At 41.2% G+C, this 25,522-nt stretch overlaps 1 protein-coding gene across 1 annotated transcript in view; it reads right to left on the minus strand.

Moving 5' to 3' along the window:
- Positions 1-265: 265 nt before the first annotated feature.
- Positions 266-25,522, minus strand: part of LOC127545699 (uncharacterized) — a 34,266-nt gene continuing 9,009 nt past the window's right edge. Inside the window, exons 8-17 of the mRNA XM_051973150.1 lie at positions 24,587-24,749; positions 23,983-24,195; positions 21,394-21,555; positions 18,859-19,008; positions 18,607-18,610; positions 12,623-12,743; positions 4,023-4,143; positions 1,944-2,029; positions 1,057-1,183; positions 266-460 (exon numbers count right to left, since the gene is read on the minus strand). Of these exons, the coding sequence (XP_051829110.1) occupies positions 266-460; positions 1,057-1,183; positions 1,944-2,029; positions 4,023-4,143; positions 12,623-12,743; positions 18,607-18,610; positions 18,859-19,008; positions 21,394-21,555; positions 23,983-24,195; positions 24,587-24,749 (1,342 nt within the window). The remainder of the gene's footprint in view (positions 461-1,056; positions 1,184-1,943; positions 2,030-4,022; positions 4,144-12,622; positions 12,744-18,606; positions 18,611-18,858; positions 19,009-21,393; positions 21,556-23,982; positions 24,196-24,586; positions 24,750-25,522) is intronic.

The following is a 25,522-nucleotide window of genomic DNA, read 5'->3' on the forward strand; positions in this document are numbered from 1 at the left end:
CAGGGGATGGGGTACAAGCTTAAGACCCCTTGCTCTAACTACTGGGATAACCAACCAGCTAAGTTCAACGAACCAGCCAAGTTTCACATCCCTTTGTCCCTTGGCACACTTCTGATTTGGCCTGAGAGAGTCATAGAAGGTGAGAGCTAGAAGGGATTTTGGGCACCGACTTTCTAATTATACAGAACAAGAAACAGGGGCCTGGAGAGAGACGGCCACCCAGCCCGCTGCTGTTTGCTGAGGGGGTGCTCCGTAACTGGGCAGCCTACCCCAGCCACGTGGCCCCGCTGCGAAGGAGAGCATTGAGGGCATCCCGCTGTCCTGCCGTCAGCTGGGAGCAGCGCTTCAGGTTGTCCAGGACGTGGGGGTCTGACTCCAGGATGACCGCCGGCTCCATGTCACAGACCAAGCCACCCAAAGAGCTCAGGTCCTCTTTGCTCAGACTGGTACCAGGATTTCCCTGCAAAGTCAAAAGGAGTAGAAACAGAGGAATGAGTTTTTCTGGGCTTAACCTGTACAAAGGCACAAATGTCATATATGGGGAACGTCCACGGGGCTAATTCAACTGAAAGATAGAGAACAGGAGGGGAAATAATGCGCAATCATCCTGGAAAGGTAGGCTGGGGGCAGGCTTTGGAAGGCCTGACCAGTCAAACAGAAGAATTTGAATATTACCCTGAGGGCAATGGAGAGTCACTGGAGTTTCTGGAGGGGGGAGATACACACTCCACATCTTCTGCCCTAATAATATCAATGACACATTTCTTCTCTGAACCTCCGTTTCCTCCTCTGTCAAATAAACTAGATGACCTCTCAAGTCCTTTCCAACTCAAAAATACCCCGAATACAATAATTAAGGTTCAGAGATCACATTGCAAGTCAGTGGCTGAGCCAGGGTTAGAATTCAGATTCTCTGACCCCTGGCCCAGGACTGTTTTGGCTGAAGTCATGGTTTTTCATTACGATTCTCTTTCTTTTCCAGGACCATGCAATTTTTGCCCCGAGTCAGGCTCTATTTCCCCCTTCCTCCCACCTAAAGGGGAGAAATGTCTGTACCAGACAGGTCAGGGACATGTTCAGTAGCTCCTTCTTCTGAGCTGACAGTCCAGACAGGAGGGTAAGGTTCCCCTGGGAGGCCCTGCTGATGAACTCCCGGCATTTGGCTTTGTCCACGTGTCTCAGGCTGTCAGAAATGCAAATCATTGTGAGTGGTCACACAAGTCCAAAGCTTACCCCTTCTTCCCCTCTCCCCTACCCAGCCCACACAGGAGAATCTGGGCTGGGGGGAAGGCTGCATTAGGAATAGCTAGACAAAGGAAGAGCTACGGTGAAATAAAGTTTATGGCAAAGTAGATCTCACACAAGTGTGGAAGACAGTGAGCTTCCCATTACTGGGAGAGTTCCATCAGAGACTTGGTTATTTTCCATTAGGGAGATTCATGTTGGATGAAATTAGATAATTTCTGAGGTGTCTTCTAGCCCTGGAAATTTATGATTTTATGACTCTATTCCTTTTTTGTTCCAAAGAGGAACTGTCTAAATATATAACATAACAGAATGGAAGCATTTCAAACACTGTTATAGGTAGGTAAGAGATAATTGTGGGAAAAGACTGGGAAATATTTCAGTTTGACCCTCTTCTAATACTTCATCCATCCATGGGTAATTTGGTTAAGTTCTCATTAAATGCAACAGATGGAGTGTTAAACTCGAAGTCAGGAAGACTAGAATTCAAATCCTACTTCAGACATTTACTAACTGTCAAATAATCACTATTTGCCTCAGTTTCCCCATCTGTAAAATAAGGATAATGATAGCACTGACCTTACAGGGTTATTGAAAGGATCACATGAGATAACGTTTGTAAAATGCTTTGTAGATCATAAAACTTCATATAAATGCTATTGATATTATTATTATTAATCTGATCAGAGGACACTCACTCATAGAAGAGCAGCAGGTCTGGCGGATAGTCAGCAAAGTCATTTGTCAAGTTATGGAGGGCCAGGAGGTTTGCCATACAACTCAGCTAGAAGAGAGAAACAAGCAGTGGGCAGGGGGGACAGACGTAGCTGCTCCAAATCCATCAAAGAGTATGAACACATCCCGACTCTAGCCTGTCCCTAGTGCACAGGAGCACCAGACCAGGGCTGCAGGGGTTCTAGCCCCAAATCTGCTTCTCAGTGGTCGGATAAATCACCTCCCCTCTCATCTGCCCAAAGGGTGGGCTTTTGTCACCAAAATCTGGCCTGTTTGGGCCGGCTGGGCTGGGGAGAGCAACATCGAAGGGGACAGACTCTACGTGCAGCTTCCCTAGCTAACCCTTCATCCTTCTGGGAGCTCAGGGATCCCAGCAGAGCGCTGGGAGCAAGGAGGGAGCAGGCGGGGTGTCCCAGCCCCAGATTTGAAGGGGAAGTGAGCCAGAAAAAAACAGCCTTTTTTCAGCACTTAGCAGCCAGTGGCCCCCTGGAAAGGAAACTTGGCCCAGCCTGATGCCCAGGGACCTTGCCTCATAGGATCTTAGCTTGAAACCTGAGAGTATTCCTTGGCATACCTCTACCTGAGGTGCATATTACCTGGCCATGTCATTACCTGAACACATTGCATAACACGGCTGAGCTCATTACCTGGCGTACATTGCCTGAGCACATAGCATCTGGCACAGGCCGGGCTGGCACACTGAATGCGTGTTACCTGGCACTTTTACCATGAATGTATTATTCACCTCAGGTAAGCACGTACCACGCTATTAACACAGGCGTGGAAACACAATTACCTGGCTACATCTATATCTGGATATTTGCCATTAACATACTATTTGGCATATATCTCCCTGAGATCAGACTTAATTGGCACTATTAAACCTTTGCCTAAATATATTACCTGGGGGTTGCTAGGTGGTAAAATAAAGCACTGAACTTGAAGTCAGGAAGACTCAGCTTTCCAAGTTCAAATCTGGCTGGTCTCACATTTTCATTATATATAAATTGTATTTATTTATATTGTATATTATATATTTATTTTGTATATAAATTTATGTTGTATATAAATATCTGTGAACGTGTCATATTCTCCTTCATCTTCTTGGTGTCATGGTCCTTTTGGGTCCATGTGTGAAGCTTGTGGGTCCCTTCTCAGAATAATGTCTTTATATAAATGAAGAAAAATTTAAATTTTTTTAGAGATCAGTGAAATGAAAAATGTAATCTTTTTCTCATTTAAATTCACAGATGCCCTGAAATCTATTCAAAGACTCCATAGGAGTCTGTGGCTCTCAAGTTAAGAACTCCTGACCAAGTAGATGTAAATTCCTCACTGATTTTTGTATTTGTATTCTTAGCACCTGACACATAGTGGGTATTTAATAATGCTTGTTGACTGGTTGAATATACATTTCCTAGGACACTATTATCTGGGTATATCATTTCTGAATATAGTACCTGACATTCCTTTACCGTACATGGCCACATTATTACCCGAACATATATCATGTGACGCTCCTCTAGCTGAATATTCTTTATCTGGAGCACCTTAACTTGGGCAGGCTGTTCCATCGTTCTGTGATTAACAGGCCAGCCATTGACAATTACCTTTTATATCCTTTCATAACAGGGAAGGGGACATAGCTTAGTCCACAGGGCTTCCCAATCATAAAAGGATGGATTTCTCACCCCATTTTCCTCAGGCATCATATTACCCTCTTCCAGCTGTGGTGCCTGGTGAATCCCCACCAACCCTCTTCTTGAACACTGTGAGAACAGCGTAAGGGATTCAGAACAACAAGAATTAAATCTGATAAACATTCAACAAGATTATTTCCCATGTGCAGGATGTAGAGGAAAAGAAAAAAAGGGGAAAGGAAAATAATTTATAAAATGAGTCCAAATTAACTTGGAGATAATTAGGTATAGAGAGCAAAGTTGTGTTGTCACAAGCAGATTATATAAATTTTAAATGCAGAATATATATTAAACATATGCAAATGTAACCCCCAATCCATCTAAGAGAGTGGCTCTGCCTACCTGTCTGACATTCAAGATGGCCTTCTGCTTCTGCACTTCCCTAACAAGGGAAGAAAACTGAGCCGGGTTTAGTTGACTGACCTCCTTGCACTGGAAACCTTGTAAGATGGAGGCAGAAAGGCTAAGACAAAAAACACAATTAGGGTCATTGGGATCAGGAAGGCCAAAGGAGAGAAAGCTTGAGGATGAATTCCATCACAGTCAGCAAAGAGTGAGAGCAATTACACAGATCAACTACTGTTCTTTTCACTGTTCACTTGTGGGCAAAGCAAGAAGAAAGGATTTGGAGCTGTAAGTTTGAGAGCTACAAGTTAGACAAAAGTACAATTTCCCAAAAAGGAAGAGATAAGACACACAAATTGGGAGTAGTCCTGGATATTCTTTCTCTGAAGATCATGAAAAAACGAATTAACGGCATTGAAGAAATATACACTGCAATTTAGGTTCAAGTCATTGATTTTAATATTAATTTATATCCAAGGCATTTCTAGCTTATAGAGAATCCAAATTGTACAGTTCTCCTTGCCTTTCAACATGCTTATCTCAAGTTAACATTGATTGGGAATGGAAATGAAAATGGAAAAAAGATCATAATATATTAAAATTCAATTTGGGGTTAACATTCTAGAAGAGTGCTATTCAGTTTTTTCTTGAGCCATTTCCTCTTAAAAAGAATTCCTTTCTGTGAGCAATGTATGAACCTTGAATTTCAAAAGGGAAAATATTGATCCTAGATGGTAAAGTCACCAATCACCCAGAATGGGAAATCAATCATCCCAATCAATCAATCAATCAAGTTTGGTTTCTTTTTTTTTAAGAAAATATTTCATTTTTTCTCAATTACATGTAAAACAATTTTAGCATTATTTTAAAAAATTTTGAACTCTAAATTCCCTCTTTTCCTTCCTGCCCTCACCCCACCTTGAGAAGGCAATCAGTTTGATATGGATTATATATGTGCGATTATGCAAAACATATAAAGCATGTCAGAAAGAAAACCTAAGGTTAGTTTCAAAAGAAGGCCCTAGCCTTTATTCTTCTTAATTTCCTAAGGGAAATGTCTGGAAAGAAGAAAAATATCTGAAAAAATAGTATTTATTAATATTTTTAGAGAAATAAGATTTTTATTAACTAACTTTTTAAAAAGTTTATTTTAAAGCTTTTTATTTTCAAAACATATGCACAGATAATTTTTCAACACTGACCCTTGCATAGCCTTGGTTTCAGATTTTCCCTTCTTTATTCTACCCTCTCCCCTAGATGGCAAGCAATCTAACATATTGTTAAAATGTATGTTAAATCCAATATGTGTAAACATTTTTAATATAATTCTCTTGTACAAGAAAAATCAGATTGAAAAGGAAAGAAAATGAGTAAGAAAACAAAATGCAAGGAAACAACATCAAAAAAAGTGAGAATGTTCTCACCACCCTCAGTTCCCACAGTCCTCTCTCTGGATGTATATGGCTCTCTTTATTACAAGATCATCGGAACTGGCCTGAATCATCTCATTGTTGGAAAGAGTCATGTTCGTCAGAATTGATCATCATATAATATTGATATTGCCGTGTACAATGATCTCCTGGTTCTCCTCATTTCATTCAGCATCAGTTTATGTAAGTCTCTCCAGGCCTCTCTGAAATCACCCTGCTGAACATTTCTTACAAAACATTAATATTCCATAACATTCATATACCACAATTTATTCAGCCATTCTCCAACTGATGAGCATCCCCTCAGTTTCCAATTTCTTGCCACTATGAAAAGGGCTGCCACAAACATTTTTGTACATAACATTTAATTTTTAAGGAATTTAAAAATATTTCTAGAGAGCCTAATAGAGGGTTTTTTTTTTTTTAAAGAATGTTTACATAATAGAATTACAAATTTAAGAACTGGAAGAAACTTTAGAGATCATCTCTAAAGAGTACAATCTCTTCATTTTTCACTCAAAAAAAAAAAATGAAGGCCCAGGGGCAATGGTTAAATTAAATGATTTGCCCAAGGTTGGAAGGAAACAATGAGAGAAACAGAACCAGGAGGTGGGTCATCTGACTTCTACACACTCCAGGGCTCTTTCCAATACGTCTTGCTGGGAAATGACTTGTTAAATTGAAAATCAGTGGTCAAAAAAGACATTCCCTAATAGACAAGAGGTCTCAGGATGAGAACACATAGTTGTCAAAAGTTGCAGTTGTCAAAAAAAAGTCTGAGCTGTCAAAAGAATTGCAAGTCATTAACAATCATGGGGAGGGATATTCCAAATCTAATAAGAGAAACACAAACCAAAACAACCCAGAGATTTCACCTCACACTCAGCAAATTGACAAAGATGGTATGAGATGAGAATAGTACATGTTAGAGGAATTATGGAAAGTCTGGCACATTAAATGGAGGAGCAGTGATTTAGTATAGCCATTCTGGAAAGCAGTTTAGAATTGTGCAAATAAAGTAAATAAAATGTCCATATCCTTTGACTCAGTCAGCTTGCATTTTTAAAGCTCCTATTATGTGCTGGGGCACTGTATTAAGTGACAGATCCAGAGATTTTACTCTTAGTCATATACCCCAAGGAGGTTTTAGATAGTTTCCCACAGATACCAAATTACTTAGAGCAGCATTTTTGTTGTAGCAAAGAATTGGAAATCGAGAAATAGCTAAACAAGTTGGACTACATGAATATAATAGAATATTCCTGTGTTGTCAGAAATAAGGAATATTCTGATTAGAGAGAAGCAAGGAAAACCTTACAAATTGAAGAGTCAAGAAAACAATATATGTAATGATTACAATAATGTAAATGGAAAAAGTAAGTATAGAACAATAAAAGATGAGCATCTTGACCCCATAGAAGAGATATGTATTAGTATTTTCACCTTTTTTGGTTGATATTATTTGTTTGGTTGGTTTTTTCCTTTCTCATGTTTTTTTCCCTTTTGATCTGAATTTTCTTGTACAGCATGTTTAGAAGAATTGCACATTTAACCTATATCAGATTGCTTGCTGTCTTGGAAAGGGGAAGAAAAAGAGAGCGGAAAGAAAATTTGGAACACAAGGTTGTGCAAAGATGAATGTTGAAAACTTTCTTTGCCTGTATTTGGAAAAATAAAATACTATTTAAAAAGTTGGTCTAAGAAAAAAAAAAAAGAAGAGATATGAGAATAATAGCTATCATTTACTATTCACCACACCGTTCTAAGTGTTTTAAAATTATTATCTCATTTAATCCTTCCTGAAAGGGAGGTACTATTGTTATCTTCATCTATAAGATAAGGAAATGAGACAAATATGAAGTATGTGACTTGCCCAGAATCACAATAACTAGTAAGTGTCTGAAGCTGGATTTGAACTTTGATTCCTTGACTTTCTGACTCCATCCATTGAATCGTTTAACTGGGAGAATACATCTCCTTTTCTATTTGCAAAGATATGCGGGTCCACCAGTATAGAACCTATGTTCTAATATGTTAACAAAAATGTCTAATGCACTAATCAGCTTTTTCTTTAAAATATTATAAAGAATGGCTCTTTGGGAAAGTAAAATTTAGATGATATAAAGTCACACTACCCAAAAGTATAGCTGGAAACAGTCTGCCTCTGACAGAAAACCACAATTCAAATACTAAAACTGAAGAGGTAAATTAAAAACAACAATAACAACAACGAAAAACCCTCTTACTAGCACCAAAATTCATCATAAATTTAGAGATACCCCTCCAAAAAGAAAGAAAAACAGGAACAATATGAAGCAGCTCCTCAAAGGAAATTTATTTTCCACAAGGAATATATAAATACCTATATGAAATAAAATAAGAGATAAAAAATGAAATAAAACCATTGGAGGAAAAAATTGGGAAAAGAATAAATAGTTCTGAAGAGAAAGTGGCAAATTTTCCAAAGAAATGAACTCCTTGAAAACTTAAATAGAACGAGCAGAAATCAATTTCTCTATGAGACAACAATAAGTATTAGAAAAAAATTAAAATATTGAAAAAACAGAATAAAACATATGATATCAAATATTTTTAAAAATTCACCTGGGAAACAGAAGAGAGAAAATTTAAGAATCACTGGACTCTCTGAAAACTATAATTTATATATACATTTTATATAAAAACATATATTTGGTATGTAAAAAGATGAACATTATATTTCAAGAAATCATCGTGAAAATTGTCCAAATCTATCAGAACTATATGGGAAGATGAAGATAGGATCTACCGATCACCTCCCAAAAGGAATCTAAAGAGGAAGAGTCTCAGGAATGTCATTAAAGCCAAAGTTTTTTACTCCCGGATCAAAGGAAAAAATACTGTAAGCTTTGAGAAAGAATTTAGTCTCACAGACTAAAGTTAGGTTTGTGCAAGAGCTGGAAGAACTCATAAATAAGAACAGATTTTGGAATATAATATTATAAAAATGGAAATATTACTGTAAGTTTATAACCAAGATTAGCTTAGTCTAAGAAGCTGAGCACAATCCTATAAGGGAAAATGATTGAAGTTGGATTTGAACTCAATTCTTTCTGACTCAAAATCCAAAGTTCTATCCATTGCACTATGCTACCTTTAAAGATAAAGATCACAACCTGCTTATATTGTGGTACCCACATATATGTCCTCCCATAGGGAGACCATGTGGTCAAATAACTTGTTAATTCATGTTAATTCAACATGCTGGGGCCACCCTGGGGTTGATGGCTAGCCAATGGAGCACAAAATGACCACTAGTTGTCTTTTACTCTAGATGACAGATTGATTCATTTTCTTTTCCAATTGTATTTGTTTGTGTTTATTCTATGTCTACTTTGTAATTTCCTGTTTGTAATACGTTATGACGTATTCACATCCACCATGTGCTCCTCCTTTGCCTGCTGGATATTCTTCATCCATGACTTGCAATTATACAACATTGCCAGAAGTATATTGGGTACTGTTAGGCTATTGATAGTGGGTCTTTGTTTCAGGGGAAATGTGGTCATTAAAATCATTTTACAGATGCTCAAAGGTAGTCCCTCATCTCTCTTCCTCCTCTTCAATTCTAGACCCAACTCATTCATTTGAAATGTCTGTCCAAGAAAAATCCATAAAAGTTCCATGGGTTGTTCATCTGATTACAAATTATAGCCCAGAAAACAAGCATTTTTCGTCTCCTCAGTCTTTCCTATGTGAATAGTAAGGCTGAACTCTTTTGAATAATCATGGGATATTATTTGGAGGGGAAGCCATGATCTGGGATGTATTGCTAATAGCATGGATCCAAAAGGGGAAAAAAATGGAGTGTTTGATGGATTTCATTCCTTTAGGAGATTTAGGAGAGAATCAAATTGAAATGCAATTGGAAAACATATAACAAAATAAATTTTAAAATAGAATACAGATAATGTTAATAGGTATTTTCTAAGTCAATATGTGACCTTCAGGGATCTTTATGTATTATTCAATGGCCCCAGTTTCAATTTGAGTTTAATGTCACTGCTCTGATCATGTTGAATATTTTTATTGAACATAATTTATCTTCTTTTATTAAGAGGCTTGATAATCAGCTTATCTCTGTCATATTTCTCAAGAAATCTCATGTAATTTTGACTCTTACATGGGAGGCACCTTGTTGGAGAATCTTTAAGATGCTGTCTTGTCTCATCCAACTAAATTCTTTTTTTCTGATCAACAAAGCTTAGAGGGATCTTATATTTTCTATACCTTTTAGTCTTGTGTGATGGTAAAAATGTGATCTACATATTTGCAAACACTTGCCTATTCCCATCTGATACAGAACATCCTTGATGTAGAATAATCTACATGGATTATTTTCATAAAAACTTTATATAAGAAAGCAAGCAACTAGGTTGATAGTTGCTGAAATCCTTTTTTGGATAATAATAAAATCTGAGCTTTTTTTTTTCTCATGCCTTTGATATCATCCCACATTGAGCATCAATATCTCTCAACGTCCTTAAAATTGTACCTCTTTCAGCACAGATCTCTTCTGTATAACCTCTAGTTGCTTTTTCCGTCTTTGTTTTCCTAAATTAAAACCTTGTGCTTGAATAACAAATACAAGATTGTAATGTTCAGAATCTAAATTGTAGTGGTTTCTCTGCCCTTTATGATGAAAAGAATTTGTTATAAACACTGTTGCCTAGCCTTCCAGTTTTGTCTGTTGTCCTTTCAGGTACACCCTTAAATGCTCTTGGGATGACTTTGCTTAATTGAATCTTTCACCAAAATTTCTGTTTTTCCTTCTATTGTTTATCATCACTTATTGAAGCAATATTGTTCAGAATCTTCCACTGGCATTCTCTGTAAAATTTCACAAATGAGTTTATATTCTATTTATATTTAGAACTTGTTTTGTTCTGGCCTTTCACATATCTCAGTTGATCAAATACTTACTGGCTAAGACGGCTTTAGCAACTACACAGAATTGTTTTAATCAGTATCAATGCCTTTTCTGCCATCCATTTTGGCATCAATAATTCTAAGTTAGGGTAGAATTGCACATCACAATTTTTCTTACATTTATTCTTTTTTCTAAGTTTCATTTTAATTCTTATCTTTACAAAGTTGGTAAATTGACTGTACATAGATCATTCAGAAATGACTCCCAATTAATAACCGGTCCTTTCCTTTTTGTTAAAATGCAATTTCATTTTTTTTTTTGATAATCTAATTGCTTGACCTGTTCAGCATCTCCCAGTTCTTTTTCTTGATGGGAGTATTAATGCTGTATGAACACGAGCTTCTCGGTAGTTTACAATCTTTGACCTTAGTGCTGAAACCTATTTCCCAACACATTTGCCGTTGCCCTCACCTATGCCTACTTTAGGATTGAAACCATTGAGTATCTAAGGATAGGCTGATTTCATTTGGAGGGCATTATGAAACTCCTCCCTGGAAGAGATGTTGCATAAGCTGCAGTTATTTTCATGTTTGTCTATTAGCAAATATTTATCCTGACTACTGCAATACAAGATGACTCATGAAATATCTTATGCCTTTGGATATAGGATAAAAACCAAGCCTGCCAACCTTTTTATCTCTCTCTCCAAGAGAAATCTGTGTGCCATCCTTTTCCGTCCAGCTGCAACTTTCCTTTTTTATGAATACATCTATAGTGAGAATGCCGACTTTGTTATAATTAACTTCCTCCAATAATATGCTCTTGTTGGTCACTGGACAAAGATTTCAAATGTAGAGTACCAGCAGCTCAGTTTATCTTTACCAGTGACCCATAAACTCTGAATCTCTTCTACCCTTGCTGCAGAAATGGAAGGAGACTGCCCAGGACCAAGCATTTCGCCTTTGTCTCTGTTTTCTGGATTGGAGTAGCCACATAATTGATCGGCAAGTGGCCATTAAGTAGGGGTGAGCCTATCCATACTGAGCCAGGCTGACTGCTCCTCAGAAAGCAGACACAGTCTCTTGCCAGAGATAATTTGCAGGATGCAAAAACGGCCAGAGCGCTCATTTCCTCAGCATAGCCTTTGAGAACCCAGGATTAGCTCCACACTACAATGAGCCATTGGAGGAAATGGGGATAATTAGCTTTAATCAATATTGACACTAGTATTTTGAAGAGTAGAGAAATAATTGCTGGTTTGTAAGCTAAATGCTCTGACACACCAAGGGAGAAAGCGCCTGCAGTTTAGTGGGAGCTACCATTTACCACACCAGCAGGACCTCCAGGGATATAGGAAAGTGCCTAGGAGAAAGTAACCTTCTCTAAGATGACTTGTCATCTACCTTGTGTGTACTCAGGAAATGAGTTTTTGATACATAGAACTGTCTTTTTATTTAGACCAAGGGCTCTCCAAGGAGGAGTTATTTATAACATCTCATCCCCCAAAGCCTTGTCCATTCCATCACGATGCTCACACACCCGCATGATTCCAATGGTTCAATAGGAACAGCACTAGCTTTGGAGTTGGACACCCGGGTTCAAATCCTGGCTCCATCCCAGCTGCATGGCGCTGGTCAAATAATTTGTCCTCCGCTGTTCATTCTCCACCATTATCATCCTCTCCCCCCCAGGTCAATAAGTGACACTGGACCACATCATCTCTAAGGTCCAGGGTTCTGTGACTCTGACTTCCTGCCCATCTGGTGCAACATCTTTGAGGTTGAATGAGCCAGTATAGAATCCTTTGGGTTCCTCTTTTTTACTTTCCTCATTGGCCTGAAGTTCATCCCCACCTATGGAACCAGATGGTCTCTCTCCCAAGGGACTGTTTCTATCAAACTCACAAACAACTAATTGCTCCCCTGGGGTCTTCCCTTTCTCTTCCTCTCCCTGGGTTGCTGACGTCTATGTCTCTTTCATTGAATCATCCAAAGAAAAACACTGATTTCATCCTTATCAGAGAGAATCTGGATTCAATTGCTCCATGCCTTACTTAGTGGGGAGCACCCAGGCTTTGTCTGGTCCGGCTTGGCTCTGACCTTGGGGACCCTTGCTTTAACTTGGGGGCTTTATCCAAATCCATCCTGGCCCTGCCCTTCAGAACTTCCTAGTTCTGAGGGCCACATCCAGCCCAGCCTATTCCTTTTCCCGGGGCACGTCCGGGGAATGTCGAGGTTTGACCGTAACGGGGTACTCACCGGGCCACTTGGCTGCCCACGCTGGAGGCCAGCCCTTGCTGGAAGAAGCCTGAGGCCTGAGGAGAAGAGCAGTGTGCAGTCAGAGACATAAGAAGGACAAGGCCCCGGGGCACTACGTAACCTGGAACGAAACCCAGACATGAAGAAAGACAGCACTTCTTTCTAAGTAGTAGCTGTAGCTACCCAGGACCCCTTGGAATGGCTCCCTTGAGGTCAGGTGGGCCCTTCCCCTCAGTGTTCACCCTAAAAATCTTGCTTACTTTGGGAATCCTTCCTTGATCCCACTCAACCTGGTCACTCCATCACCTCATTTTTCCAGGATGCTTTATGGTCTCCTGTAGTGTTCTGAGCACATTTCTTTCTGTCCAACTTATATGTATATGCTGCTTCCTTCCATAGGACAGGGAGTCCCTTATGCCATGATCTCAGATGTTTATCTTTTATTTCTCTTATCTGCTACACTTTGAACAAGGTAGGGTTTTGTAAACAATAAACATGTGTTGTAGACTGAAAGATCACTATTGGAATCGCTCCCTTCTCATTAACAGGACATAGAAAAGCGTCAAGGAATTATCTGCCATAGAGAAAAATCAGAAAGCCATCCCTCATGGAGAAGGATCAACGAGATGCACCACATCCCACCATAGGGAAAGGTGAGCTGTCCAACATGGAGAAAGATCAATGAATGATCTCTTATAGAAAAAGATGAATGGACTGCTGGTCATGGAGAAGGATCAGTGTGTGGTATTTCACAGAGAAGGGTCAGTGAACTGTCCTCTATGGAAAAGGGTCAGGGGGTCTGCTTTTCATGGTAAAGGATAAAAAGAAGGCTCCTTTATGAAGAAGGAAATGATCGTCTGGTCCTTCTTTCTTGTCTACGGGAAATAAATAGTTATTGACGTTTTTCTTTGGAAGTGGCTTCCTGACCCTTCTCTTTTTAAAAAAAATTATTTATTCATTTATTTATTTTTCTGAGGCGATTGGGGTTAAATGATGTAACTTGCCTAGGATCACACAGTTAGAAGTGTTACGTGTCTGAGGCAAGATTTGAATTTAGGTTCTCTTGATTTCAGGGCTGCTACTCCATTCAGAACTAGCCATCTAGTTACCCCTCGACCTTTCTTCTTTAAGGAAAATTACCCAAACCTTCTCCATAAGGGTCTACCTCTCCTTTCCCCACAGGTGGAAATTTATGGAGAAGTGGGCATTTTCTCTGAAGATTACTCCTTGACCCTTCTCCATAAGGGGGATTCCCCCTTGAAGGGCCTACGTGCCTCAATGCCACCCTGAAGGGCAGTTAATAATTATCTGTCCTCACGGACAAGGATCAAGGTGTTATCCCTCACGGAGAAGGGTCTCAGCCATTGCTCCCGCTGCTCCCACGGTGGCCTGGATTTGGAGATGCTGGGTTAGAATCTGTGTGAATGATATCTCGTTACCTGTGTGGAGCTGAGCTAAGTCCCTGGGACTGAGAGTGCTCATCTCTGCTCCAGGAAAGCTCCAGGGTACCCCTCCTCTCCTTGAGCCTCGGTAATGCTATTGCACCTCAGTCTGTAGGCTTGTGCAAGATTGGCTCAGGCAGCCCTGTGGCCGGGCCTCAGGCCCACATGACCTGCCATAGAAACTCCGCTGCGTCAGCCGGGACCCAGCAGCCTTTGGGGAGCTCCCTTATCTCATTGGGGCCTCTTGGGGACCATTTAGTAAATCACTTCTTCAGCACTCCAGGCGTCCTTGGGGACCCAGAGGATCTGCCTCAACAAGACTCAGGGCCAGGAGGAAAGAAGCGAAGGACTGGAAGGAAAGCACCCTTCTTTCCTTCTCCCCCACCTCCCCCGCCCACCCCGCAGGGGTCTAGGACCCTCAAGCAGAAGGCAGTCCTGTCATAGGTCCACAGAGAACATCACTCTTGTGTTTACTGAGTCATTACTGAGAAAATAGAAATGGGAGCCACTAAACCATGCACATGGGTCTCAGCTGGACTCCTATCGGCTTAGAAAACCACATATTAACATCATCTATGTTTTGTGGTCTGTTAATTTACTTTGTTAAATATTTCACAATTACATTTTAACATGGTTCTCAGAGTTCCTGGGGCAGAGATGCCCTAAAACTTAAGTCCTAAAACTTAAGAATTTGGTCTCAAAAGCCATTTAACCCAACCTCCTCATTGTACAGAGGAGGAAACGAAGGCCCCATATAAGTTAAGTTCCAAAATCATGAAAAGAGGGAACTCTATATCTTTACTTCTTCCCTTCTCCCCAAATCGGCTGGGTCAAAACTGATCTTCATTTCATCATCCTGGCCTTACATCTGAGAGAACTCGACCTTACGGGAAGGTCAAGAGCACTAGGTTTGGGCCTGAACTCTGGTGCTTCAAACCTATGTGATTTATATGTGCCCCTCTGTCAGGCAACTTCCTACCCTGTAAAGGAGGGCTGCACATCAACCAGGAAAGCGCTTTGTTAAACTTTAAATCAACAAAGAAGTGTGAGCGAGGGTTATTACTGTTGTTATCTTTTTTATTTTACTGAGAGTCGGCTTGGTTTAGTGCAGAGAGACCTAAAAAGGGAAATTAAAAAACCTGGATTCTTATCTTAGCTCTTCACCGACTCATGATGACATTAGAGCCTTCCTAGCCCTGTAATTCAGTGTCTTTACTTGTAAAAAGGGAAGGAGCAGATTAGAATTATATAAGTGGAAAGAATATTGATATCTGGGTTCAAATTCAACCTCTGACATTTACTACCTGTCTGGCTTTAGACAAAATCACTTAGCCTCCCTAGGCTAATCTTTCTTATCTATAAAATTAAGGGAATTGAACTAGATGGCCCCCAAGGTCACTTCCAGATTGGAACCCATGATCCTATAATCTATAAAGTTTCTTCCATCATTAATTCCTGTGGCTGCAGTCCCTACTTCAAGCTATTGGAAATATAGTCCTTTTTTTATTACTGTCACTGGTGGACTCCCAGCCAGTCCTGGATTCCTCTTTCCCTCAGAGACTCAAAACAGAAGCTGGGTATTTGCCTCTTAATCCTAGTGTTTTTCTTCTTTTTACAACTTCCTATTTGTCGTACACGGCTTACTTTATGTATGTTTGCATATTGCTTCCCATTAGATCATAAGCTAATTGGGGACAGGAGCTCTCTTTTGCCTCTTTTTGTATCCTCAGTACTAAACACATTGTTTGGCACTGGTAGGCATCTAATAAATGTTTATTGGATCAAATTTTGTAAAGAACTTTTACCAATGAAAAAGAATTCTTGATTGAGAATCAGGAAGCATCCTCAGCACTGCTACTACCTTACTGAATGATTTTTGGCAAATCATATTCCCTCTTTGGTCCTCATTTTCCCCATCTACAAAATGAAAGACTGAGAAGTTCTTTCTATCTTTGATTTAGTGATTGCATGACTGGATGGTCTTGAAAGATCTCTACCCCTTTAAAATTCCTATGAAAAATAGGTTAAGAGAGTCTAGAATCATTGAGTTCTAGAGCCTAGAGGTGTGTTACCAGGACATTAGAGGCTAATGTAGACTTTTGCATTCATTAGATCTGTCCCTTCCTTCTCTTTTCCCCTCCCTCCCTCTCTTTCTTTCTCCTTTCTTTTTTCTTTGTTCCTCCTTTCTTTCTTTCTTTCTTCCTTCCTTCCTTCCTTCCTTCTTCCTTCCTTCCTTTCTTCCTTTCTTCCTTCCTTCCTTCCTTTCTTCCTTCCTTCCTTCCTTTCTTTCTTCTTCTTTCTTTCTTTCTTTCTTTCTTTCTTTCTTTCTTTCTTTCTTCTTTCTTTCTTTCTTTCTTCTTTCTTCTTTCTTTCTTTCTTTCTTTCTTTCTTCCTTCTTCCTTTCTTCCTTCCTTCCTTCCTTCCTTCCTTCCTTCCTTCCTTCCTTTCTTCCTTTCTTTCTTTCTTTCTTTCTTTCTTTCTTTCTTTCTTTCTTTCTTTCTTTCTTTCTTTCTTTCTTTCTTCCTTTCTTTCTCTTTCTCTCTCTTTCTTTCTTTCTTTCTTCCTCTCTCTCAATTTCTTTCTTTTTATAAAATAAACAAATTATAGTTTTAGAATTTTGCTTATTTTCTTAAAATTATCAAGTTTTAAGCTTACTAGGTTTTATATGTGACCAAGAAAATGCACGTAAAATTGGTCCGTATAGCTCAATAGATTTGTATATTTAATAAAAACTGTCATAAAGTATTTGTGGTTTGTGTGGTTAAATCTGATCCTTTCTAACTAGGTTTTGGACTTTGCTCATAATGCCATAAATATTCCCCATGACTAGATTTCTCTCTATAAGGGAAGGGCCCATAGCATTTCCCAGACTCATAAGGCGCAGCCTAAAGGTAACCTGGGAAGAAAGTCTGTATCCAGACACATCACCATCTGAAGGCTTTGTGCTACTGATTCCAGTGAAAAGTGCCCACCAAAAAGTGTGAGACTGGAAGAATCCCATCAGACTCTTCCTTCTCTGATCCCTTCTCTCCTCCTATCCCCTAAAGCCAGCCTTATTCCTGACTCTGTACGGCCAGGAATGCCCTTCCCCACTCCTGCCTTGCTGATAAAAATCCTTCCTGTGCTTCAAAGACCTTTCAGCTCCTCCAGAAAGCCTCCTCATCCTCTTCCAACTCACACCAATCTCTGTCCCTTCTTATAGCTCCTTAGAATCCAAACCTCAGAGTTCAGCACTGCCTTATTCTCTCATTGATCTCTGCATGTGAATCCTGCCTCCCCAAGACTGTGAGTCCCCAAGGACAGAAGCTGAGTCTGTTTCTGTCCTGTCTCCCCCCCGACTATGGACTCCCTGAGGGCAGGGCCTACATCTGTTTCTCTCTTTCAGACCTCAAGTTTCATGAGGGAAAGACCTGGATCTCCTTTTCTGCTTTCCCTAGACTGAAAAAAAAAAAGGTTCTGGACCTGCATTTCTTTATAATCTCCCAAAAGACACATCTGGTTGTTTATTTTTCTTTCTTTGGTTTTTTCTTTGTTGTCTCCCTTTCACATGGCCTTTCTTAAAACAGGGTCTGGGTCTGTTCTTCCTGTCTCCTTTTCCCCTGAGGCTCCAGGCTCCCAAAGGGAAAAGGCTGTGTTTTTTCCTTCCCTTCTCTCCTACAGTGTCTAGCACTGGAGTACTAGGTGAAGACTGGGAGATTGATCTAGGTACAGTGAAAATGGATCGGGATGAATTGGCCCCAATTCTGAACTTTTCTGATAATGCCCTGTCTGCCATCTTTAGAAGAGCCTAACCAGCCCCTAAGCTTTAGTGGGAGGGCTCAGGCTGGGTCAGACCAACAATCCAGCCTGATTTTAGTGACCAAATGAAACAAGCTTGATGAGTGTCTGCTTCTGTCACCATTTCTCTTAAATGACCACTGAGGAGGGACTGAGTGCCTGGAGGCACTGACATTTTAGGAGAACGGACATCTTGGGAAGATGGATTATTTGGAAAGAGGGATGCTCTGAGATAAGAGTTATACTCAGAGAAGGGATAATCTGGGATAAGCAATGTGATAGGGCTGACACTCTGGGAAGGGGGATTACCCTTCTTGGGAAGAGTAACAATCTGGGAAAGGGGATAACCTGGAAGAAAGAGAAATGGACCCACTAGAATGAGGGATATGTTTCGAGGAAGGATAACCTGAGAGAAGGGATACATAGAGATATCTTGGGAAGAGGGGAAAACTTGGAAGAAGGAATAATCTGGGGGAAAAGAACCTGGGGATGGAGCAACCTAGGAGAAGAAGAATAAAAAACATACTAGAAGAAATCAAATTCTAACTTTATTTTGAATTTTCCCTCTGGAGTACTTGGCTTCCCTGGAATCTAGAATAAGCTTGGATTTGTCTCTGTTCTCTTTTCTTCATCATCATCATTATCATTATCACCATTATCCAAGGTTCTACAGAGACTGGTCTCTACAGTCCTTACCCTCAGGGAGTTTAGGGACTCATTGCTTGAGGTCTTGTGAACACTATCACCACCAACCCATCATCTGACCTGTCTGAGAAAAGATATAGCTTCAGAGGGCCCAAAGAAACAAGGACCCAAAATTCATGGTTTGTACCTCACTTTGTATGGGCAAAAGGGAAGAGTTACTGCTCTAGCTCTAAAGCTCTCTTTGGAAGAATAGGAGACAGGGTGTCTGTGGCAAGATAGGGGAGGGGAAAATGGGGGCAAGTTACTTTGAGGATCAAGCCATAGTGGGAATTTCCCCACTCATCTCCCTTTGATATAAGCATCAGACCTCACCTGTTCTGGTTCCCATGGTTGCTCAGTGATGGCTGACAGGTTGGCTGTAGTGAGATTGTCCCAGAGCAGGAAGGAGCTGGGGATCAGGGGCACCAGCTCCGGGGGCACAATCTCCACGATTTTGGTGACGGGCAGCGCGTGAAAGACAATCTAGGAGGCAAGAGGAGGCAGATTCAGCTGCTATGGATATTTCCTGTTGCCCTGATGCTGCTGTCATTCTGCTAATCCAGCGACCTCACGTCTTCTACCCACCCGGGCTCCTCTGAGAGCTCACCGCTCATTCCCTCCATGGCCTCATCCTGCCCCAACGGGGTGTGTGAGGTATGGAAGATGAGGGACTTGCCTGGGGTCACATAGAAAGTCAGATGTCAGATCCAGGACAAGAACCTGGGTCTCCTGACTCCCGGTCCCCCAGCTCTACTGCACTCACCAGCCACCTCCCATGTCTCTGGGGAGGAAAAAAGTCCCACAAACAAATGCCTGGGTTTTAGGAAAAAGGGATTAGGCAGGGAGGGAAAAGCCTATGGGAACAGGCACCTTTCTCAATCACCAATTAAATCTTATGGGCCCCCAATTTGATTCACAAAGAGATGCTTATTTAAAAAATTAATGTATATGTATAACCAGAAAAGAAAACAATAAAAATATTTTAAAAAAATTTTGTGGGCCTCAAGAGTACAATTTGTTTCTAGTCATCTAATCAGTTGGCTGACAAGTATTGATTGAATTAATGTGAAGTAATATGCAGGGTAATAAGGAAAAAAATTATGGAACTTAAAAATGAATGTTAAAAACTATTTTCCATGTAATAAGAAAAAAACAAAATACTATTTTAAAAAATAAAAATAAATAGTACTTGAGATAAGGCTCAAAGAAAGTGAGAGATTCTGTGAATACTGTTCTAAGGTCCCATCAGATTAAAAAGCATTGGATTTAGAGTTAGAGGACTGATTCTGGCTCTACTGTTTACACCTTTTGTGACTGGGAATTACTACTTCCCCTGTTCTCAGTTTCCTTAATCTGTAAAATAGATAGTTTTGACTAAATGGTCTCTGAAATCCCTTCCAACTTCCAGTCTATGACTTCATGACCTACTGTTTTATGTTCGAATATTCCTTCTAAGGCATTGGCATTTTATGTCCGCAATCAAAGGGCACAAAAATTCCTTGTGATTCTGTCCAAAAGGCAAACAGAGAAGGTTTGGATGTTACAGATTGGATCACAGGACTCCAGAATTAAAACCAGAAGAGATCTTAGGGGTCATTAGTCTGACCCCCTCATTTTACAAAAAGAGGAAACTGAGATCAAGAGAAGTTATTTGTTCAAGGACAGACTTGGACGAAATCACTTAGTAAGATTCAAACTCAGGTCTTCTCATTTCCAAATGCAGTGCTTTTCCCACTGCATGACAGATAAGCCCTTCAGGAGGGAGATAATTGGAACTACTGTATAATCCAACTGGGGGCATAGTGAAAGAATAATTAAGCAGGCTGGCCCTCTGGTATATTAAGTACAATGTCACTTAATCACTCATTGTTTACAGGCAATTCTAACAATTCAAACTGTAGTTCCATATAACAGTAAATTCAGTGGAATCACAGGAAGATAGCTGGACAGATGGCAATGGAGATAGAAATAGAGACGAGGATAGGAAGAGAGAGACAGAAAGAGAGAGAGAGAGAGAGAGAGAGAGAGAGAGAGAGAGAGAGAGAGAGAGAAAGAGAGAGAGAGGGAGACAGAAAGAGAGAGAGAAACAGAAAGAGAGAGAGAGAGACAGACAGAAAGAGAGAGCTAGACAGACAGAAAGAGAGAGACAGACAGAAAGAGAGAGACAGACAGAAAGAGAGAGAGAGAGAGAGAGAGAGACAGACAGACAGAAAGAGAGAGACAGACAGAAAGAGAGAGACAGACAGAAAGAGAGAGACAGACAGAAAGAGAGAGAGAGAGAGAAAGAGAAAGAGAGAGAGAGAGAGAATTCCCTTATGATTTTTTCTATAAAACAAGAAAAGAGGCTTCCTCTGTTACAGGGAGGAAGACTGGATACTAGATATTAAAAGAGACCTCTTAAGTCATTTAGGATACTCTTCTCTTTTCACAGATGAAATAGCCTTACAGGAAGGGTAAATGATTTGCCTAAAGTCACACAGGCAGCAGAGCCTAGGTCCACGTTGTTTCTTTCCTGTCTCTAAACCCCAAACTATTCAGCCATTTCTCCTCCCCACCCAAGGACTAAGTGCTTGAGGTAAAGCCAGGCTAGACTGGGCTGGGAAAATGCTCGGTGGATCTATCACAGAGGCTCCTGCTGGGTCTTCTGGCCTGGAGTAACAAGGGGTAACAAAGGTGGGAGGCGGTTGATTGCAGCTAGTCCCAAGTCCCTCAGACCCACCTGCTAGAGAAAGTCCAGATAAGTGTATTCTCCTCCCAAACTCACCCTGCTAAGGACCTCACCCCCAGACGCCCCCTTCCAGAGCACGCTGAGCTGAGACGTCGCCCCAGAATTAATCCCAAGCTCAAAGGGCCCCATCCCAGACTCACCCTGTTAGTAAAGACCCTCTTCAGATAGGCGGGGGCACCTCGGAGGCCACGGAGGAAGGTGGAAGCTCTGGCAAGGTGAGAGGCATTTGCAGGGGAAAGGGCACAGAGTACAGCAGTGGGTAAGCCAGGTACCAGGGATCCCAGCGTCTCCAGTTTGCCAACCTGTGGAGGCAGAGGTATGGGGGCAAGAGAAGGGTACTAGCTTCCGCAGGGGCACCAGCTGGCCCCCTTTGGCTCATGCTCCCCCGAGCACCCGCTTCATTCATTCTGGGACTGGCAACAAGACATGGCACGGCTCCTGCCTGCAGCCGTAGGAGCCGGGGGCAAGCAGGACTCCTGGAGGGCGGCAGGGAAGGGAGTGTGTGGGCTGGTTCTATGAGACAGGTGATACGGTAATATCTCCCCAGGGCCCCCATGATACAATCCCGCACCTGCTCCTCCCGCTTTGCTCCCCTGGGGGGACATCAGGGGAGGCTGAGCTCACTGTTTTCCTTAGGTCACACGCCTCTGCTCAAGGATTCACCCATCTGCAAGCTTCCTCTGGTTCCAGAAAAAGTGTAAAACCTGCTGCTTCCTGCAGGCAGTCCTCTATGATTGCTCCCCACCCCAGGGTTCCCTGCTGGCTTCTCACAGCTTTTATCACCTAAGATTTGGACTCTCAGGTCCCTAGTTTGTGTCTCTGTGTGTGTACATACATATGATGTGTATAGATTGGACATACACATAGACACATACATAGCCCACACATACAAAACTGATGGTAACCTTAGCAGGAAAGGTTTTGGCAGCTGGGGAGCCCGAAAGGGGTATTGGAGCTGTGTTAATAATCAGGATACGTGACAAAGTTTGCCAAGTGCCGTTTGACTCTTATCTCGCTTGTGAAGTGGGTGCTGTTATCATCCCCATGGGGGAGAAGTTCTCTGAGAGAGACTGACTGGCCCAGCCTAAGTGAGGGCTAGGAAGTCTCTGAGGCAAGACTGGAAGTCCTGATTTCTGCTCTAAGGGAATGCTGGCTCTAATTCTTCCAGGGCCGCCCACCTGCTTGGAAGGTAAGGACCTCTGGTAAGAAACCCTCTGATGAAAACTGTCCTCCAAAGAAGCTTTTCTTCCTCCCAACTCCTACGGTTAGTGTCTGTGCCCACAGTCTCTCTTTGTATTCACTGTTCAGTGCTTTCTCTATACTAAGATTTCCCTTGAGTTTGTCTAGAGCAGTAAGTTCTCCAACTTTTGTTTTCAGTGTCTTTATGCTTTTAGGAATTATTGACAGAGTTTTTGTTTACGTGAGTTATATTTATAGATATTTACCATATTAGAAATTAATTAGAAATAAAAACAAACTTGGAATTTGTAGATTCTCTGAAGGGGTTTCAGAGATCCTCAGGACTTTCTGGACAACATTCTGGTCTAGAAAAGGGCAGGAACCAAATTCCTTCCTTCCTCAGTTTCCTTGGGAAGAGTACAGCACTAGGATGGCTAGGGACTAGAGGTTTAGTAATAAATGTTATAGATAATAATGATGATGGCATTTATTAGCACTTAAAGATTTGCAAAGTGCTTTATCTCATCTTATTCTCACAATAGTCATAGGAGGAACATGTTCTTTTTATCAGATAAGGAAACTGAAACATACAGAAGTTAAGTAATTTATTAAATGACACTACTAAATAAGTGACTGAATTTGAACTCAGCTCTTTTGGATTCCAAGTCTAGCATTCTATCTAGTGCTAGATAGCACTGTGCCCCTTGGTGGGCCCATGAATGCAAATAATTGAAATAGAATAATGAGGAATAATGTGGAATAGAAATGGGAGATAGAATATAATGGAATAAAATTGAATAAAGTGCTTGGGGCTGAATGAGATGGGTTAATGTGGGATTGGATAGTATAGGATGGAGTGGAATGGGATTGGTGTAAAATGAAAAAAATCTTCCTTCCTGGAAATGACTGAAATCTTGATCTTTTCCTAGTGCATGAAGGAGAGAAAGAGACAGACAGACAGATAAACAGACACAGAGAGACAAGGAGAAGGAGAAGGAAGTGGGGAGGGAAGAGGGGAGAGAGAGGGGGGAAGGAAGGAGGAAGAGAGAAAGGGAGGGAGGGAATGGGAAGAAGGAAGGGAGAGAGAGAAGAAAAGGGAAGAGAAGAGGGAAGGAGAGAGGAGAGAAAGAGATAGAAAAAGGAGACAGGAAGAGAGAGAAAGAGAGGAAAAGAGAGAGAGAGAGAAAGAGAGAAGAAAAAAGAGAGAGAGATAAAGAAAGAGAGTGGAAAAGAAGAGGGAGAGAGAAGAGAAAAGAAGAGGGAAGGGGAAGGGAAATAGAGAAAGAAAAGAAGGTGAGGGAGAAAGAGAGAGAAAAAGAGAGAAGAAAGAAAGAGAAAGAAAAGAAAAGAAAAGAAAGAAAAGAAGAAAGGAAGGAAGGAAAGAAAGAAGGAAGGAAGGAAGGAAGGAAAGAAAGGAAGGAAGGAAAGAAGAGAGGAAGAGAGAGTAAGAATAAAAAGAGAGAGAGAGGGAGGGAGGGAGGGAAAGAGTGAAAGAAGGAGGGAGGGAAAAGGGCAAGAGGGAGGGAGGAGAGAGCCATGAAGCTTCTTACCAGGAGCTGCTCAGGTGTAAGCTTGGACACCAACTCGTTCACCTGGCCCTGGTCCCATCCAATGACTTTCCCAAGAGCCTCCACTGAGGCAGCCACGTCCTCCTCAGACAGCATGGCGATCTGTCCCTTGGTCAGGCCCACTGCTTGCTGACCCAGGGCAACAAGGGTGCTCTGGTTAAATGCCGGGATCTGGCCCACAAGCAGAGTGGCCAACTAGGAGAACAAGCTCATGGTTACTGCGCAATCAAAGCAGTCCAGGCAGAGGCTAGGGCACAAAGGAAGAAGAGGGGACCAAAGTAGAGACTTCTGGACCTGGAGAGTTAGGCAGCTGGGGAACCATCTCAGGGGAAGGGACTCTCCTTTTTAGGATGTAAAACTGTACTCTCCTTTGGGATATTCCAGAAGCATGCTCTGCAATTCCCCATGAATTCAAGGCTTAGAATACAGCATTAACACGGACAGCTCACAGTTTTGTTCTTATTAAATATGATTTCCCTGCCACAGACTGACTCCCATCCCACCCTGGCCGGGGCTCCAACTGTGCCTTAAACCCTGGCTTCTGACTAACTCCCTAATCGCAGTTTAGGAAAAAGGAGCCCTTTACCTGCCGAGCAGGGGGCAAAGGGGCTCGCAGGACATCCGTGTCAGTCCTATGGGAAGGCCTACAATTGTCATTCAGTTTCCTTATAACCTTCCATAGGGCCTCTTCTCCAAGGGAATGGAGGGCAGGGGCCTCAGGTGAGAAGCAGAGGAACTTGTCTGGGAGCCTGTGGGAGAGATAAGTGTCAGTGATGCTAAATGGTGGGGAAATTTTGATCTCTCTCCAGGCCAAGGAGTCTGGTTTCCTTTAACACTTTTTTGTGTTCTGGACTCCATCCAGCAGACTGATAAAAGCTTATGGATCCCTTTCTCAGAATAGTAATTTTAAATGCACAAACTAAAATACACAGGATTGCAAAGGAAACCAATCAAAATGAAATGAAGACGCAATTTCTCTTTTTTACTCAAGTTTACAAACTCCTTGCAATCTGTCCACAGGAAACCTGAAATTAAGAATCCAAATTGTCTTCAGTTGAGGCTCATGGTTTAGACTAGTGTATCCCATATCATTTGGGCAAATCATCAATCTCTCTTTGCCTCAGAATTCTTATCAATAAAATAAGGGGCTTTGCCAATGATCTCTTTTAGCTCTTAATCCTATGTTTCTAGGAATGAAATGAGAGTTTTTAGCCACATCAATGGATACCACTTGTTCTTTGGGGACATCTAGATGACGCCATAGTTAAAATTCAATCTCAGGTACTTCCTAGCTGTATGACCCTAGATAAATCACCTTCATAAAATGGGGATAATAATAGCACCTAACTCCCAATGTTGTGAGGAGCAAATGAGATAATAATTGTAAAGCCATTAGATACAGTGACTGGCATATAATAATTTATATGTGTGTGTGTGTATACATACATATGTATACATATATGTGTTATTATTATTATACACAAAACATTGCTGGATGACTTCAGAATATATCACATTCATA

This window comes from Antechinus flavipes, chromosome 1 (genome assembly GCF_016432865.1).
Source record: "Antechinus flavipes isolate AdamAnt ecotype Samford, QLD, Australia chromosome 1, AdamAnt_v2, whole genome shotgun sequence".
NCBI classification, from domain to species: Eukaryota; Metazoa; Chordata; class Mammalia; order Dasyuromorphia; family Dasyuridae; genus Antechinus; species Antechinus flavipes.